This window comes from Apium graveolens, chromosome 3, assembly GCF_009905375.1.
Source record: "Apium graveolens cultivar Ventura chromosome 3, ASM990537v1, whole genome shotgun sequence".
Taxonomy (NCBI): Eukaryota; Viridiplantae; Streptophyta; class Magnoliopsida; order Apiales; family Apiaceae; genus Apium; species Apium graveolens.
This window is the reverse complement of record NC_133649.1, coordinates 292,256,544-292,276,244: the sequence shown is the minus strand read 5'-3', so window position 1 is coordinate 292,276,244 and position 19,701 is coordinate 292,256,544. Positions and strand designations below refer to the sequence as shown.

At 34.0% G+C, this 19,701-nt stretch overlaps 1 protein-coding gene and 1 pseudogene across 1 annotated transcript; one reads left to right on the top strand and one right to left on the bottom strand.

Moving 5' to 3' along the window:
• Nucleotides 1–13,575: 13,575 nt before the first annotated feature.
• On the top strand, nucleotides 13,576–14,997 carry LOC141711130 (uncharacterized; annotated as a pseudogene).
• Nucleotides 14,998–15,936: 939 nt separating this feature from the next.
• Nucleotides 15,937–17,431, bottom strand: LOC141711129 (pathogen-related protein-like). The gene is made up of 4 exons (XM_074513563.1): nucleotides 17,060–17,431; nucleotides 16,827–16,959; nucleotides 16,348–16,649; nucleotides 15,937–16,228 (listed from the first exon to the last, which is right to left on the bottom strand). The coding sequence occupies exons 1-4, from the start codon at nucleotides 17,195–17,197 to the stop codon at nucleotides 16,085–16,087; spliced, it is 717 nt and encodes a 238-aa protein (XP_074369664.1). The 5' UTR covers nucleotides 17,198–17,431; the 3' UTR covers nucleotides 15,937–16,084.
• Between the last annotated feature and the right edge of the window lie 2,270 nt (nucleotides 17,432–19,701).

Genomic DNA, 19,701 nt, shown 5'->3' with positions numbered 1-19,701 from the left:
AGTACAATTTGTACTGCGGTTTTGGTCTCAGCGCCTGGTTACACGTATTACGAAGTGATAATTGTGATATTTTAATAAAAAGCTCCCGTTTATCGAAAATACGGGTTTTATTGATTTACCGAAACGAATATTGTATCGAAAATGTTGCGCCGGGACCCGCGCAGGACAAACCGTACGCCGGATCGAAAAAGTCGAAACATGGAAAATGCTCGGAATATTACAATTAGGTTAGGAAGGAGTTCTCGGAAGAGTTTCGGGTTCCAAAAACGTAACAACGGTTGACGTCGGTTGGTTCCCGTTTTGATAAAATAGATTTTAAATATTCTGAAAAAGATTTTATAAATTTCATATGATTCTTATAAATTCATAAATAAACATAAAAATAATTAGGAAGATATGACAATTATCTATATTTTATTTTGGACATATAAAAATTAAAATACTCAATTAATAATATTTTTGAATATCCAAATATAAATAACACTTAACAATTAATTCACAGAAGAGATACTGAACATACATAATAATTATTTAATTAGCAAAAATAATTACACGGTATATCCCAGATATTACAATAAATATATATTTTTAAATGATTCAGGGTTTTGGTGGTACGATTTGGTCACAGGCTAGATTGCACGTGCTAGTGTAGGGTCACAGGCTGGATTGCACGTGCTAAAGTGTAGGTCTGATAGGTCTAATAATTTATTACATGCTAAAGTGTAGATATAATATATTTATTTATTTCATTTATTCTCTTATACTGTTATAATAGCTAATAAGTTGTATAACAAAACTACTTAAGAAATTGAACTATAAATACATATTTTTAAATGATATAAAATAATAATAAAAATATTATATATGTATATATGTATAATACAAGCAAAAATTATCTTAAAAAAATAAATATAAGTAACAATTAAGAAATCATTTGTTAATCCCGTTAAAGTAAAATTATTTTTTTACAAAATATTGAAATGTGTTAGTTTTATTAAAATATTTTGAATAGATAATTTCATTTTTATCTTATAAAATAAAATTACGCATTTAGATGATATTTAGTTATAAATATTACATCTATTTTAATCCATTTAAAAATATTTTAAATCAAATTTACCCATTTCAATATTTTTTTTTAAAAATGGTACTACTTTAAACCGATTATAAATAATTTGTTATTTGTTAATTATATTTATTTTTATTAAGATAATTGTTGCTTGTATTATATATATAATATAATATTTTAAATATTATTTATATCATTTAGGACTATATAATTATAGTTCATTTTTTTAATTAAATAACTATTGTGTTTGTTATACATATTATTAAATATTATTAGATATTAGATATTGTGTTTGGTGGCAGGATTTGGTCGTCACATGGATTGCACGTGCTAAAGTGTAGGTGTAATAGGTCTAATAATTTATTATGTGTATAATATATTTATTTCATTTATTCAATTCTGTTATACTATTATAATATCTAATAATTTTTATAACAAACACAATAGATAACTAATTAAGAAATTGAACTATAAATACATATTTTTAAATGATATAAAATAATAATAAAAATATTACATATATATAATACAAGCAAAAATTATCTTAATAAAAATAAATATAAGTAACAATCAAGAAATCATTTGTTAATCCCGTTAAAGTAAAATCAATTTTTTTACAAAATCTTAAAATGTGTTAGTTTGATTTAAAATATTTAAAATGTTATAACTGTGGCATTAGTGGACACTTTGCAAATGAGTGCAGGAAGCCAACCTCTGATAAGAAGAAATTTGAGCAAGTTGATTACAAAAAGAAGTATTTTGATTTGCTCAAACAAAAGGAAAGAGCTTTTCTGACTCAAGAGGATTGGGCAGCAGATGGAGCCAATGAAGATGATGATATGGAATATGTCAACCTAGCCCTGATGGCTAATTCTGATGAAAATGAAACTAGTTCATCAAGCAACCAGGTAATTACTACTGATCTCTCTCAACTTTCTAAGATTGAATATAATGAAGACATAAATGATATGTCCAATGAATTATATCATTTGTGTGTTTCCCTTAAATCACTAGCTAAAGAAAACACAAGAATCAAAGAGAATAATTTGTTTTTAAGTGATAGGAATGTTGTGTTAGAGAATCAGGTAATTGAGCTTGAAAATATTAAAATTAAATGCTTGACTGTTGAGGGTGAACTAGAAGAAGCTGTTAAGAAAGTAGAAATTCTTTCTAAACAGTTAGAAAGTGAGAAAGAGGTAATCAAGGCCTGGAAAACATCTAGGGATGTTAGTGCTCAAATTGTCAAGGTTTAGGGAATTGAATCATTCTGTGAGAATGCCTGGAAGAAAAACAAAAAGGAGTTAGAATTAATTGATGGATTGTCAACGGATGTGGAATCAATGGATGATGAAAGTTATCCGTTGAAGGAAGAAAAAGAGCATCCGTTGAAGGCTCATCAATTAAAATAGACAAGTGATTCTAAAAAGAAAAATCTCAATAAGAAGGATGGTTCAACTTTCAAGAACTTTATCAAAGAAGGAGCTAGCACATCTAAAGATGCCAGTAAGGTGAATATAGGACACATGACTTTGGATCAACTGAAAAATAGGCTTAAATTGGTTGAGGATAAAAAGGAGACTAAAAGAAAATCTAATAGAAATGGGAAGGTATGGATTAATAAACACAACAATTACACACCTGACAACTATGCTCCTAGAAAAAGCTGTGTGCATTGTAAAAGTGTTAATCATCTATCTGATAACTGCAAATCTGTTAAGAATGCTCCCATGCCTTTAACTTTCTCCATGCCTAACATGTCTATGTCACCTCCATGTTATGCCTGTTATGTCTCATCAGAACCCTCATACACATTTTGCAAATATGCCATATGTTAATAATCCTTATTTTACTGCATTCAGTATGCCTCAGATGCCATACAACATGCCTATGTGAAATAATATATTTGCACAATCCATGCCCTATCAAATTCAATCAAATGTGCTAAATGATTCTGTGACTAACCCTACACTTCAACCAACTACATTTGAGATCAAGGTTGACCCAAAGTTACCTAAATCAAAAGATGCAGGAGGAATGAAGTCTAGGAAAAAGACTAACAAGGCTGGACCTAAGGAAACTTGGGTACCAAAATCAACTTGATTGATTTTGTTGTGTGCAGGGAAAAAGAAGGAATCTATGGTACTTGGACAGTGGCTGTTCAAGACACATGACAGGAGATTTCACCTGGCTCACAGAGTTCAAGGAGAGAGATGGCCCTAGCATAACCTTTGGAGATGACAGTAAAGGGTTCACTATGGGATATGGCTTGATTTCAAAAGAAAATGTCATCATTGATGAAGTTGCATTAGTTGATGGTCTCAAATACAATCTATTGAGCATCAGTCAACTATGTGACAGATGGAATACTGTTTCCTTCAATTCTGAAGCCTGTGTTGTCACAAGTAAGAAGGACAACAAAGTGGTTCTAACTAGAGTTAGAAAAGGGAATGTGTACTTAGCTGACTTCAACTCTACAGATTCAGAATCAATTACTTGTCTTCTCAGTAAAGCAAGTCCAGATGAAAGTTGGCTATGGCACAAAAAGCTATCCCATTTGAATTTCAAGACAATGAATGATCTAGTCAAAAAGGACTTGTTAGAGGAATTCCTCTAGTGGAATTCACAAGGGATGGACTGTGTGATGCTTTTCAGAAAGAAAAGCAAAAGAAAGCATCATTCAGTAAGAAGCTTGAATCTGCAATTGATGAACCATTACAACTGCTACACATGGATCTTTTTGGACCAGTCAATGTATTGTCAATTTCAAGGAAAAGATATTGCCTAGTGATTATAGATGATTTCTTAAAGTTTTCATGGGTTTATTTCCTTGGATCAAAGGATGAAGCTAGTGAAATCATCATCAACCATATCAAGCAAGTCAACAATCATCCAGATTTCAAAGTAAGGAATATCAGGAGTGACAATGGAACTGAGTTCAAGAATACAACCATGAAGTTGTTCTGTGAAGAAAATGGGATCATGCATGAGTTCTCAGCTCCAAGGACCCCACAACAAAATGGTGTGGTGGAAAGGAAGAACTGATCACTAATTGAAGCTGCAAGAATAATGCTTGAAGAGTCAAAACTCCCAACATACTTTTGGGCTGAGGCTGTTAACTGTGCATGTTACACTCAGAATATTTCTCTAATTAATCAGGCAAAAGGCATGACTCCCTATCAATTGTTCAAGAGAAGAAAACCAACTCTAAACTTTCTGCATGTCTTTGGTTGCAAATGTTATATTCTAAGGAATCAACCTGATCACAAAGGGAAGTTTGATGCAAAGGCTGATGAAGGAATATTTGTTGGTTATTCTGCTGGAAAATCATATAGAGTCTACAATCTAAGAAACAACATTGTCATAGAATCTGTGCATGTTATGTTTGATGATAAAAAGATTGATGGACTAACAGATGAGGGACATCATGAAGGACTCAAATTTGACAACATTGAGATATATTGTGATGATAGTGAAGATGAGAATGATGGAGAAGGCACCTCGAAAAGAATTCAAAATCTGCCTTTTGATAATGCACAGAATGCTGCATCCGTTGAAAGTCATAATTCAAATTCCGTTTATAGAAGCAATACAACATCCGTTGAAAGACAAAGCGCATCATCCGTTGAAGTTCATAATGAAGCATCCGTTGATCACAGTCTGTCAACGGATAATCATTTCACTTCATCAGTTGATAGAACTCCCAATTCCTTTCAAAGGATCAGCAACTCAGGGGGAGTTTCAACCAATCAACATTCTATCTCACATCATGACAATACTGAGGCAACCTCATCTAGAGCTAATCTACCACCTCAAAGGAAATGGACCAAGAATCACCCTTTTGAACTAATCATTGGTGATGCTTCAACTAAAGTGCAAACTAGAAGGGCTACTCAAGATGAATGTCTGTATAGTAGCTTTCTATCACAGGAGGAACCTAAGAGAGTGGAAGAAGCTCTATTGGATCCAGATTGGATTTTAGCAATGCAAGAGGAGCTAAACCAATTTGAAAGGAACAAAGTATGGAAGCTGGTACCCAAGCCAAAGAACAAGAGTTCTATTGACACAAAATGGGTATTCAGAAACAAGATGGATGAAAATGGTATTGTCATAAGGAATAAAGCCAGATTGGTTGTTAAAGGCTATTCTCAACAAGAGGGAATAGATTTTGATGAGACATTTGCTCCAGTTGCCAGACTTGAAGCCATCAGAATCTTTCTATCATATGCAGCCCATGCCAATTTCAAGGTCTATCAAATGGATGTCAAGAGTGCATTTCTGAATGGGGAATTGGAGGAAGAAGTTTATGTAAGCCAACCTCCAGGATTTGAAGATCCAAATTTTCCAGACTATGTGTATTATCTGTTGAAAGCACTCTATAGACTAAAGCAAGCACCTAGAGCCTGGTATGAGACTTTGTCAAAATTTCTTCTAGATAATCACTTCACAAGTGGTACTGTTGACAAAACTCTTTTCTTTAGAAATGTTAATGGCTCTACAATACTTGTTCAAATTTATGTAGATGATATTATATTTGGATCTACAGATGATAAGCTTTGTAAAAAGTTTGCTATGTTAATGCAAAGTAAATATGAAATGAGCATGATGGGAGAACTAACTTATTTTCTTGGTTTACAAGTTAAACAAGTTAGTGGTGGAATTTTCATTAGTCAAACTAAATATATTTATGATCTTTTAAAGAAGTTTGACTTAATGGATTGTTCATCTGCAAAACTCCCATGGCCACTGCCACCAAGCTTGAATTAAACAAGGGTGAAAAGTCTGTAGACATTTCAAGTTATAGAGGCATGGTTGGTTCACTTTTATATTTAACTGCAAGTAGACCTGATATAATGTTTTCTACATGTCTCTGTGCTAGATTTCAAGCTGACCCTAAAGAGACTCACTTAGTGGCTATTAAAAGGTTTTTCAGATATCTCAAAGGGACTCCAAATCTAGGAATTTGGTACCCTAGAGAGTCTGACTTTGATCTAATTGGCTACTCAGATGCAGATTATGCAGGTTACAAAATAGACAGGAAAAACACAACTGGCACCTGTCAATTTCTAGGGAATAAGCTTGTGACATGGTTCAGCAAGAAGAAAAATTTTGTTTCAACATCAACAACTGAAGCTGAGTACATTGCTGCTGGTAGTTGCTGTGCACATATACTGTGGATGAGGAATCAACTATTTGACTATGGACTAACTGTTGACAAAATTCATATATTCTGTGACAACACAAGTGCCATTGCAATTACTGAAAATCCAGTGCAGCACTCAAGAACCAAGCACATTGACATCAAGTACCACTTCATAAGGGAACATGCGATGAAAGGACAGTGGAACTTCATTTTGTTCCAAGTGAAAAGCAGATTGCAGACATATTTACCAAGCCACTTGATGAATCAACATTCACAAGATTAGTAAGTGAGCTAGGTATGCTTAATTATTCATAAATTCATGTCCTCATTAATCTGCTTTGAAGCCTGAAATGAATTTGTGGCAAGAACAAAATTGGCTTTAAGTAAAGATTATTCTATCAATGGATATTCCCTATCCGTTGAAAGCCAAAATTGTTCTATCAACGGATGTTCATCATCCGTTGAAAGACAAATACATTTCTGGTAATTTTATCCTTCAACGGATAAAACAGTGTTAACCTTCAACGGATAACTATTTACCTCATCCGTTGAAGTGTCACATCAGTTACTTTAAGTGAGTCACAGCCGTTGATTTGTTTACTTAACCGTTGATACATATATACATTGTTGTATGCATTTGTATTAAAGGCAGTTTTCAGAATTTATACAGTTTTCTTTATTTTCAAACGGTTGCAATTTATTTAAAAGTATCATTTAATCATTTTATTTACGTTTTAATTCGAGAAAGTATAAAAGCCCATTGAATTCTTATTTGCACTTTACGCTTTCTTGCAATTTTTACTCTCTTTCTCTCCCAAAACTCTCAATCTTTTCTCTGCAACCTCTACTCACAACAATGACACCAGTAATCAAGATTATGTCTCAGTCTGGCTTTGTTTATGAAAAGAACAATTTCGTAGCCTTGGTGGAAAAGAATGAAGCCCATTCAGATTATCACAAGATGATGGACTTCATCAAGAACTGCAAACTAAGCTATGCAATGCCGGAAGCCCCAACTATCTATTGTATGGTAATTGAGGAGATTTGGACAACTGCAGAGTTCAACTCCACATATGACCATTGCTTTCTCTCTCAAAGGTAAGGATTATTGTATTAACTGTGATGATATACAGTCATATTTTAAGCTACCTGAGAATAATGCCATGACACCACACACTGATAATGATGTATCTGCTATGTTAGATTCCATAGGCTATTCTTTTGATTTTGCTAGTTTAGGGAGCATTAGAAGAAAGGGCCTTAGGAAAGAATGGAGTTTTCTTGGAGATGCCTTTATCAAGGTTTTCTCTGGGAAGATTAGCAATTTTGATGCCATAACTTCATCTCTTGTTAATATGCTCTATATGCTAGTTTCTGATAGGTACTTTAATTTTAGCAACTATGTCATGCTAGAATTAGGTTCCAGGTTAGGTAACAAAGCTAATAGACCTCATAACATCTACTATGCTAGATTGTTTATGTTATTGACTAACCATGTTGCTGAAGGTTTCATCATAATTAATGAGAGCACTAAACTCAAATGTTGGGCACAAGAGAAAAGGGTCATTGCAGACCTTTTGAGAATTAACCTCAACAGCCAGGTGCCATTGGTATATTTACCAATAATGCATGCACCTCAGGTAAGTGAGGTAAATACTTTTGCAACTCCCACATCTTCCACCCCCATTGTTTCTTTGCCTTCTAGTGTGGCAATGGAATCTGTGTCTTTGTCCTAACAGATTCCTACCAAAGCCACCAAAACTAAAATTCCAAAACACAAGTCAAAGAAAACCACCTTTGTTGTCTCTCAAAAGACAACATTTGTAACAACTACCATAAACCCTGAAGGGAGTGAACAGGGTGTGAGTGGTGAGGGGAGGGGTGAACATCAAGAAACCCCCAGGATAAGGTGGGAGAGGTGAGTGGTAGCCTAGCCAGCCAAGCCACAGTTTCTCAAAAGACTGTGGTGGTTCAAAAAGAGTCAAACACATCCCTAGTTGCATCCTCCCAAAAGGATGCAACTATTGAAAATAGTCCCCAACCAGGGACACAGAACAAAAGAGGGAGGGACACTGAAGCCACACATTCACCTGTCAAAGCTTTTTCAAGAAGAAAGAAGGCTAAAACCCAAGTTTCCACACAGGGGGCACACACTGCACAGATACATCCACCTGTATCTTTGCCTTCTCAAATTCAGCTTGATGTGGCTCCAACAAATGTTGAGTCACAGCCCCATTCTCTCAAAATAGACACACAACAATCACCAAATTCTCCATCACCATCTCTGGATGTGGATATGATATTCAAATCAATTCATGATTCTCCCTCTTTAAAAATCAGGGAGGAGCCTCACTCAAATCCTGGTCATCATCTGTTAAATGATTTGTTGGATCATCAACCAATTCTTTCAGACTTAGTTGAAGAATCTGTGTCACCTCACTTAAAATCAATTCACACAGATTCAAAAATTATGTCACTTTCAAAATCTACATCTTTTCCTTCTTCAACGGATATCTCTCATCCGTTGACAGGTGGTTGTTCTTTGACGGATAAGCTTAACAGCAGTTATCCGTTGATATCATCAGTTCCCACTTCAACGGATACTCCCTATCCGTTGATGGTCTCTACACATATAACTGAATCAATTCCAAGTGTAGAAGACATGGTTACAGTACAATCACTTCTATGATTGAGGGAAGGGAGTGATAATTTGAGTGAGAGGCTGGGTTGCTCCCAGGCAAAAGGAGAGGTTGAGAGTCACAATATGCATGCTATTTCTTCCAGCATGGCAAAAGTAAGTGAGGGGAGTGCCACCTTAGTAGGTGAGGGTGAGGGTGTGAGGGTGTGTGTGAGCCAGGGGGAGCCCCTGATGCAAGAATATAGAGAAAATGAGAGAAAAGCAGGTACAGAAGCTATAAGGGTGGATCCAGCCATTGCTAGTGAGTCAATGATTGTGGATGATGCTGAAAAGGGAAGACAATTTCAGCAACATTACAAAGCTGAAATTGATAACATTTCCTTGGATGCTGACATTTTTACTCATCCTGTTTCAGCCTATCAACTGTTGGCTGCTCAGGGCAATGTGGAGGCAGAGCAGACTTTGAATATAGTGCACACTTCAGAATCTCTTCAAAGAGATAAAGCTGCTGTTAATAGGATGCCTTCTCAAGCTGGTGAGCCATCTGAAAAATTTGAAGTAAATTCTAATGATGATGACTCTAATTCTTTGGATGGGAGCATGAACTTAGGGGGAGATGCAGGCCCAAGTTCTGTTCCAGATTTACCTGAATGGGCATGGACAAAGAAATCTACACCAGGACAGTTTGGTATAGCTTTGGTCAAGCAAGTAATGGCTATTCAAAAGGCCCTTCAGGAGGCTACAGATGCTGGTACAAAGGCTATTCTTCAAGCTCATCTAGACTTTCTGCATCTCTTGCAGTTGCAGCATATCAGACAGAATTTAAGTGTGGATGAACTCAAAAAGGATATTGCTGATCTGAAATCCTACAATTCTAAGAAGTTGGATTCAGTTATGCCTTATGGTACTATGCAAGATTTGTTGCTAAGATTGAGGAGGGAATCTGATGCTGACAAGAGGCTGGCCAAGTTAGAAAAAAGAGTTCAAATCATTGAAGACTCTGTGGTCACCATTCTTCAAAATCAACAATCTCAGACAAATCTACTATTGTGGCTGGCAAAAGCATAAGGCTTGAACCCTGTCCTTGATGATAACAAAAAGGGGGAGAATAAAAGGGAAGGGGAATGAGAGCCATCAACAACAGTTCAAATATCTAAAGTGCTAGTTCCTGTCATCACCATTTCTCCAACTCTTCAAATCAAAGGAAAGCTTGATGGAATTGATCTAATCCAGATAGCAGCAGCTGAGATGAAAGTCAAAGAGCAAAGGAAGAAAATTGATGAAAGGATGCAACAAATTTTTGGTTCTACAACTTCTAAATCACAATTTGTGAAACATAGCACAAAGGTGGAGCAAATCATTATGGAGCTCAAGCCAGTAAGGAGGAATAAGGTTGGAGAGACTTCTTCCAAGAATCTGAAACCTATGGTTCTCAAGCCCAACAACAGATCCAATAAGGACTCTACAAAGAACCCTCTAAGCCTTGCTCAGTTGAAAGGAGTGGATTTTCCTCTTCCAAAGCCTGATGAAGACAAGGTTTTGGGTGGTAATATCATGAAACACAAGGAGACCAAGGATGTGGTTGAAAGGATGAACATGGCCATTATCTTTAGAGAGGGAAAGAGTATCTGTGTGATACAAGGACATCCCAAATTCTCAATATCCAAAAGGGAAGAAACCAGAAGGTTGAAGGAAGAAGCTAAAAAGCTAAAGGCTGACAAAAGAGCACAAACAAAGCTTGAAAAATAGCTAAAGTCAAGTCAAGCCGAAGACAAGAAAGAAATTGAAGACAAGAGTGAAGATGTAGGTATAGGGGACATGATTAGTGATGATGTGAAAGAAAGAAGTAAGGAAAGAAAGGAATGGCATAAAGGGAACATAAAGAAGGCCAATGCAAAAAGGAAGATGGTAGATGAAACTGAAGAAACCCAATCAAAATCCAAACCACTACCTTCTATTCCTGAACCCATTGTGCCTAACCCCTTCATAAACATCTATGGTGAAACAATCATTCCTAAGGAGGAACCAATTGATTGGGACACCATCAAATTGCCCACCTTCTTAACCACTTCTCCACCATCAAAGAAACAGAAAAGGAAAATCAAATCAACACCTCCTCTAACCTCAATCAAATTTACTCAGAAGCCTAAGCCTAAGCCACAAGCCTCAAAGGATGATTATGTTCACATTTGTCACATAAAGGAAGACATTGAACTCTATCTGGATGAGCTGGAGGAAGTAAGGGGAATAGATGCCTACAGACAGCTTCCAGAAAGACTAGTGTTTAAATATAAAGGAAGTGGGGAAAAGACTTGGTCTCTCTACAGGATTCTGAATGAAGGCTATTCTACCTTGGTTAGAGTCTACTTAGCCATAAAAAGGGATTCTGGCTTTACCAGGACTGCCAAAACTGAGATTCTCAACAAGATTGCCAGCATAAGGAAAACTTGGTGGGAGCCCAATGCCTTGCCTAGAACATTACTCATCCAAGAGAGAGGAATTACAATTCATAAATCACCTCATTGGTTAATGGAGTTCAGAGACAATAAAGGAGTCAGAAGATTTTTCAGACTTGAAGATCAGCTCAAGATTGCCAGTAATGAAACTCTCAAGGATATGCAATCTAAGTTGGACATCAATGAAGAAGATGAAGCTGAATTCTACAGACAACTCCAACTCCAAATAGAGGAGAATGACAAGAGGCTAGGGAAGAAAATAAGGGATCAAAGGAAAAGAAATTAATCTGCTCAGACTAAAGGAGCACCCTTGGAAACAATGTAATTCTTCAATTCTATCTCAGTATACACACTTCTGCAGCACTTTTGTATTTCTACTTTATTTCAGTTCATATGTTTGTTAAGTGTTTTGTTATCATCAAGTTGAACCCAAATTTATGCCTACATTTCTAGTAGACATAAATAAGGGGAGATTGTTAGGAATATGTGTATCAGTTTGATGATAAGTTAAACAAAACACTTAAGTAGAAATCTAGTATTTGTAGCCTCAACGGATAAGACCATTTTGGTTATCCGTTGAAGGAGTAGCTTTACTTAGAAATAAGTTTAGTATTGTAGCACATTTCATTCTCTGTATTTAAGTTGTAATTCTTAGATGTCGTGGGAAATTATCAGTCATGTTGACTACTAGTGGATATGCAAATAGGAGGGCTAATTGTAAATATTTAATGCCTTGTAATTTTGTATAAGTGAAGTAGTATCAACTGATATTAAAGGCCTTCAACGGATGAGAAACAAAGCTTCAACGGATGTCTTTAAAGCTTCAACGGATAACATCCATCAACGGATGAGTGTTTCAACGGATAAAGCTTCAACTGCTAAATGCATCAACGGATAAAGCTTCAACGGATAAAGCATCAATGGATGAAAGCTTCAACGGATGCTTAGTTCAATAGCAGTTGATAGTGACAATTCAGAAGCTGACATAGGCACATGGGCTGACAGAGACAAACTGGAATGTGGCAGCCTCTAGGAGGAATCAAGAAAATGCAGTATTTCCATTCTGGTACAAACAAGGAAGTATTCAAAGATTCATAGCTAAACCTAAATTGCATTGGATAGAGAAATGAAGAAGAAACATGTGAAGAATCTTTTATTTGTATTTTACAGTTTTATCTTCACTTGTAAACTTGGTGATATATAAACCAAGTAGCAGCTAGTAATTAGATATGAATTTTCAAGAGCTGTTTAGAAAAATCCAGAGAGAAAATCATCTAGTTTGTACTAGTACGCAGCTGTGATTTAATTCTTTGAATCACAGATTTTCTGAAATAACACATCTCTGATGGAACAACAAATCCACCAGAAAACTTTTTAAGTCTGTTGTGTTCTTTACATTTGTGTTTGAATATATATCTGTCTGCATTAGCTGAAAGCAATTCACACACACTTGTTCATCAAAACACAATAGCCTAGAAACTGCTCAAAACTTGAAAAAGTTTTGAGATTTACATTCAACCCCCTTCTGTAAATCTCATTGTTAGTTCACTGGGAATAACATTTAGGTATAAATATTAAATCTCTTTTATTTATTAAAAAAACACATTTAGATGATATTTAGGTATAAATATTAAATATCTTTTATATATTTTAAAAAATTTAGAGTACATCATTCCTATAAAATATAAAGCAAGGAAGAAATATAATAATAATTTTAATAATTTCAATAAAAATAAATTAGAGTAAGAATTAAAAAATTATTTGCTAATCGGGTTAAAGTTGACCATTTTTTAAAAAATAATTGGAATAGGTAAGTTTGATTAAAAAAATTGTAAATATATAATTTTAATTTTTATCATTTAAAATTAGAAAAACATTTAGATTATATTTAGCTATAGATATTACAGGTGTTTTGTTTCATTATGTAAAAGGGAAAAAAATACTTATTGTCTTTTAAAAAATTCAGAGTATGTGAATTTTATAAAATATTAGAAATAGGAAGAAATATAATAATAATAATAATAATAATAATAATAATAATAATAAAATATTATAATTCAAAATTGGAAAATAAACTAATTAAATAAATTTAAAAGTATTGTCACAAAAAATGTAAAGTATTTTTTTTTCAAAATTACTAAGATGCAAAGTCCTATCGATTGTCTATTAAAAAATTTAGAGTACATCAATCCTATGATAATATCTTTTATGTGCTTGTTTCTTCAGTAATATAAATATTGTTCCAGAGATATTTATATATTTGTTTCATGTCATGGGTAAAAAAAGCCTTCCCGATCCGAGTAAGAACAAAAGAGGAAAGCCATTCTGGGGTTCGTGGAGCTTGTTACGACAAAACTTGAAGATGTTAAAGTTGCACTTAAAGGCGAATAATACGACACTGCGACCAAAGGGCACAGGAAGAAGAATTCGCCTACGAGAGCGTTTAGAGAAGACGTTTGTTATGAACAGGATTTTGTAGACACGACGACAACTAGAAGACTTAATGACAACCTTCTAAGACGTGAAAGCTTGACGATAACTAGTTAGAACGTAAAGACATGACGGCAGTTAGACAAGACAAGAAGATTTAGACAGGAATGAGTTGGGAAGTTGTCAACACAGCAGAGATAACGATAAGGATTAAGAAATGGTCAAATAACAAACACATTTGAAAAAGGAGTCTAACCCGAAGAAGTATGAGAACATGCAGTTGGAATTTGAACGTGGAGTATAGAGTAAAAATAGGGATTTTAGTTGTTGATATGTATTATAAATAAAAGTCAAGTGTTAGACATATAACACAAAACACATCTACTCTGAAAAACATAGAATATATACTCTTGTACTCATAATTATTACATAGTGAAACTCTACTTTTGGTTGGGGAAAGTTGCACCAGCGGTTTTTACTTCTTAATGGAAGTTTTCCGCGTCAACAATTCTCGTGTCTTTAATCTTTTATATTTGTGTCATATTATTGATCGATTAAATTATTCTTAGAATTAAAACCTACTATTTTCTATCAAAACAGCGTTTATAGAATTTTGAAGCATCAAGGGGGGAATAAGAAGATGCATACTCATTTGATATATAGGTTGGAGTTTCCGGGTGAAGATGAGAAGAATGAAGTGCAGGAGAGTTTGAATGTGAAAAGAGAAGGTTCATTTTTGATTCAGATTAAAAATCCGGAGAGGAAAGGCGGTGCCGGTGGTGGGTTTGGAGGGTTGCAGAAGAAGAGGAAGGCGGTGTTTCCGGCTCATTTGCAAGGTGAGTTTGGGAAATTAGGGTACCATGCGGCTGATCCGCCAGATTTCTTGAACTATGAAGGGTGTGAGTTGTTGCTAATCGCATCGTCGGATGATATTGAAGAGGAGCTTGGGTTGGATCTTAAGACTGAAACGGATACGAATGCGGAAGAAGAAAGGAAGAGCAGTGATGATGATGACGATGATGATGATGATGATGATAATGATGAAGGGGAGGAGTGTAAGTCGTGTTCTGATGTCATATAACATGTCATATGTTATAGTGAAAATAAAAATTATTGGAAAGATCGAGTTCTTTTTAAATAAATTACAGTGGACAAAGTTTAATAGGTTAAGTAGCCCTATATATACTTTCTTTGAGCTTATATCTATTTTTCTTTACTGGAATAACATGTAATTCGGTTACCTTGCTCTTTTTGTTAAATGCAATATGTTACTTGCATTCACCTATACATGGTAGAATTTGGTAGAATTTCTCGTGACTAGCATCTTAATTTCTTCAAGAACATCATTTATTGTGTTGCTAATTCTAAGTAAATAGCGGTATTCGTAATTTTAAAACAGGTAGATATTTTTATTCCATAAAATTTAAGAAGATGTTGTAGGAAAAGTAATTGCACGACTATGAATATTATTTTAAGACTTAATTATAACTTAACCCTTAAAGTATTACACGATGAACACATAAACCCCTCAACAAAAAAGTTGTACATTTTAACCCTTCAACTATGAGATTTGTACACTTTAACCATTTTCTTAATTTTTTTTACCGAAATCACCCTCGAGGGTTATAATGTCCGCATTGTATATTTTAAGGGCAACATTGTTCGTAAATCATTTTATTATCCTTTTTTATTTATCAAATAATAATATTTTTTTAAAATTGAATTGTTTATTTTTATATTAATTAAATATTTATATTTTTGAAATTAATTAATATGATAAACAATATTATAATATTACGATAAACTTATTAAAGGGTTAAAGTGTACAAAACTACTCCCTCCGTCCCTCCCAAATGTTTACATTTGGGTGGGGCGCGGAGTTTAAGAAAAATGATAAAATAGTGGAGGAAAGTTAAAAAAGTGAGTAAAGTAGTGGGACCGATTAATATTATATGTATAAAGTGGGTATAGTGGAGAGAAGTAGTGGATGTAGTTATTTTAAAAATTATAAAAACCTTACTATTTTTGGAAAGTTTTGAAATATAAACAATTGGAAGGACATCCAAAAAAGGAAAGTGTAAACAAATGGCAGGGACGGACAGAGGGAGTAATAGTTAAGGGGTAAAAATATACAAAGCTCGTAATTAAGGGGCAAAAGTATACAACCGTGAGGATAATATTGGAAAATATTTTAGCAAAAGGGTTGAAGTGTACAAAATCTATAATTAAAGGGTTAAAATATACAACATTTTTATTCAAGGGTTTACGTGTACAAAGTGTTATACTTCAAGGGCGAGATTATAATTAAGCCTTACTTTAAATCAAACAATTTCAGTAGTATCTTGCAGAGGCTATCCTGTGCTTCGCAAAATGGGACAGCTCGAAGCAGTTTCACCAGAGGAACCAACAGTCTTTTCACCCATCATCAGACCTCCAATAAGTTCTCCCCTGTCATAAAACAACTCCACCTTCACAATCTTTGAATCTTCTCCCAACTGTTTGATAATATTTTAGCTTGTCAATTTTCATAATGTTGAGTAAATATATATATATATATATGTGCACGTAACGTTTTAAAGAATCTGGAGAACTAAGATTCAACTGGTAATTTTACCTCAAAAATGGCTATTCCATGGAACTCTGCTTTTTCTCCACTAGGGGCTTGTCCTTTAAAAGGACCTTCCATGAATCCCCAGTGCCTAAACTTGTACACAATCACTGGTGGTCCAGTATAAACTTGGAGAATCTCTAGTGCAAATCCACGAGGAAATGCTGTGGTGAAAACAATATGAGATGACTCGGATGATTCGTCAGCCGGATTGTAGATACGATAATGTTCTGGCAACTGTGTCTGTAGCATAGCATTGTATGCTCCCTTAATCTCTTTGATTTCTCTCATTGTCAGGCCTTTTCTTCCTGAACAACACAACTAGTTAGTGTTGAGAAATCACATGTTATACACTTATACTATTGATCCTTTTTACATATTAAGTCATCATCTTCCTAACAGTACCTTAGGGTTTTAGTAGGGTTGATGATAACTTCACACACACATGCATGTGACCTTTTAAATTTTCAATAATTATCTTTTACCGTTAATGCTTAGAGTAAACTTGTATGGATCAAGCGTCTTGAAGTCTTCTAATCGTGCTTTGTGAAAGATCTCCATTTCCCATGTTTTCACAAGGTTCTGTACTTTATCTTCCAAAGAACCTGCTGGCCATATCTGCAGAAAAATATAACCAAATTTACAAACTAGCAAGCAAAACTCGTTAAAAATGAAAATAATATATTTTCTACACAAGTTTTGTGTTGGAAAAGCATACCGTAGTTTGGCCTTCTTCAAAAAGTTTGTTGACGACATCATAGTTTGGAGGAGCACCAAATCTCCATTCAACGTCTTTCACATTCTCTGCATCAAGAAAAGACCTGTATTTATCCCCCATAGTTCCTCTGGATACCATATCTAACTGATCTCCTTTGTTATATGTATATCATATAAACTCAGTGACTACTGACAGGGGCTATGAGATAATATACAAGATGATCAAGAAAAGTCAAATGTGTAATATTAATAATCCTTTGTTCCTGGTATTGAATTAAATTGATTTGAATATCCTACCATGTTTGATCGTTCAGCTTTTGAGAAGGGCAAAGGTTAGATTTCAATCAAATCAAAAAAATAATAAAAGGATGAATGAGAGAATATTCCAGGTAAATTAAAGAAATTGCACTTACCAACTTGCATTATTTGTATATATAGTCATTTAGGAATTAGGTGAGTCAAAGTTCGCAATTCTACAAACACATCTTTTTCTTGAGCATACATCATTGTTATCGTAGAGATTGAAATCAATTACCTGTTATTTTATTCTGTGTAATTTATTTAGTTGAATGGAAACAATCTCCTCAGTTCACTTTCTTGGAAGAAGATGGGGCTGTGTAGGGATGGCAATTGGGTCGGTCGGAACGGGTTTGGCAAAAACCAAACCCGAACCCGATTATTTTTTGCTAAACCCGAACCCGAACCAGAACCCGGAAAAACCCGAACCACTAAATCCGAACCGGAACCCATCGGGTTCGGTTCGGGTTTGGTTCGGTTTCGGGTTTGTAGATCACCATCAAATTGTACCTTAATTTGTACAAACTCTAGTGAAAAATTATTATGATCTGATACGAGCAAAGTACTCATAAATACGACGATATTGAAAATTTTGGGGTTGAATTAGAGGGTTCAGATAATATAATGGATCATACCTCTATGATTATACCTCTATGATTAAAACTGTTAGTAAAATAATGCAATAATCTTGATCTTTAGTATACTTGTATTGAACATGCTTGCTACAAACATATTTAAACGACTTTAATGCAATAGTTTATAAAAATTAATTTTTTTTAGTACTAATATTAGTAATATATTATATTATATATTATATTACTACTTACAAAATATAAAATATTATTTATATATTAACACGGATTTCGGATCGGGTTCGGGTTCGGGTTCGGGTCGGAGTGGAACGAGTTTCGGGTTTTCGGGTTCGGGTCGGAACGGTATGCCTTAAATCCAAACCCGACCCGAAATTGGTTCGGGTTTAAAAATCAAACCCGAACCCGAATCCAAACCCGAAATATTCGGGTTCGGTAAAACACAATCGGATCGGTACGGATCGAGTATCAATCGGTTCGGTATAAATTGTCATCCCTAGGGCTCTGCTCCTTGAGAAAGAATCAGGGAACTACTTTAAGTGCCACAAAAACCTACTTACAATAAAATGTCTTGTATACAACTTTTCTGATGCTGTTGAAAAGGTCAAGTAAATAATCTTCAAGAGAAAAAAAAACTTCATAACTCTTTAAGGATTTTTTTTTCCGGAAAACTGAACACGCTGACACGGCCAGTTTTGTCTTTCAAAAGATCTCAAATACTGGGAAACACGGACCGAGATCAAAATATCAATATTTAATAATGATTATAAATATTTATTTTAATTTTTTTATTAAAATATATAATAAATAAAATTGTACGATTATTGCAATTTTTATTTTTAAATTATATGTAGTTTTCATTAATTCAAATCTTATTATAACAATAAACTCAACGTTATTATGTATCTATTGTTCAAAAATACATAACTAATATTTTACATCCAAATTTTAGTCGCGACACGATTGATGGATAATTTAACAAAAAATTAAATAAATAGTACTAAGTAATTGCATATTAAATTACTTATTGTCAGCTGAATTTGTGTTTTTATATAGTTTGTGATTGCATAATTTTTTTTGATAAAATATTCATTATGTATGTATAAATTTATAATTTGTGCTAAAATAGCATTCTCTAGGTATGAATCTATAAATTATAATGTATATACGATTTTATTTATATAAAAACAATATAGATATGTGGTATATAAGAATCAAAAAACGGGTAAAGTATTACATATAGAATTATAAGTCATATATGAATAAAAAATAATAAAAATAGTATATTTAGAGCTATAGCAAGATTTAAAAAAGGGTGAAACCAAAAGTTCGTAAAATCGAAAAGAGGTGAAACCAAAGTATCCCTTAAAAGATGATTTCCTTATTAATTAATAATAACACTGTTTAAAGGATTTCATTTTATTATTTTAATCAAAAGTAAAAAAGAATTCTACGAAAATAGAAATATCGTAATTATAATATAATTCGAATCTATATTTTGTTAAAAAATAACATAGAACTCTATATAAAAGAGAACTATAGGGGTGTGTTATACCCAAAAATTGGTATAAACAATATTCAGATTAAGATTGATAAAATAGGCAAAATTGAAGAAGAAACGCCTAAACTGAGGAACAGATAAGATTGCCTTTCCATAAAAAGGAAAGAGGGTGCGCCCTATGTGTAATCAGGATGCGCCCTATGGTGAAAATGGTTGATGGACAGTTATGATTTGTCCATATATGAGAGGCGCGCC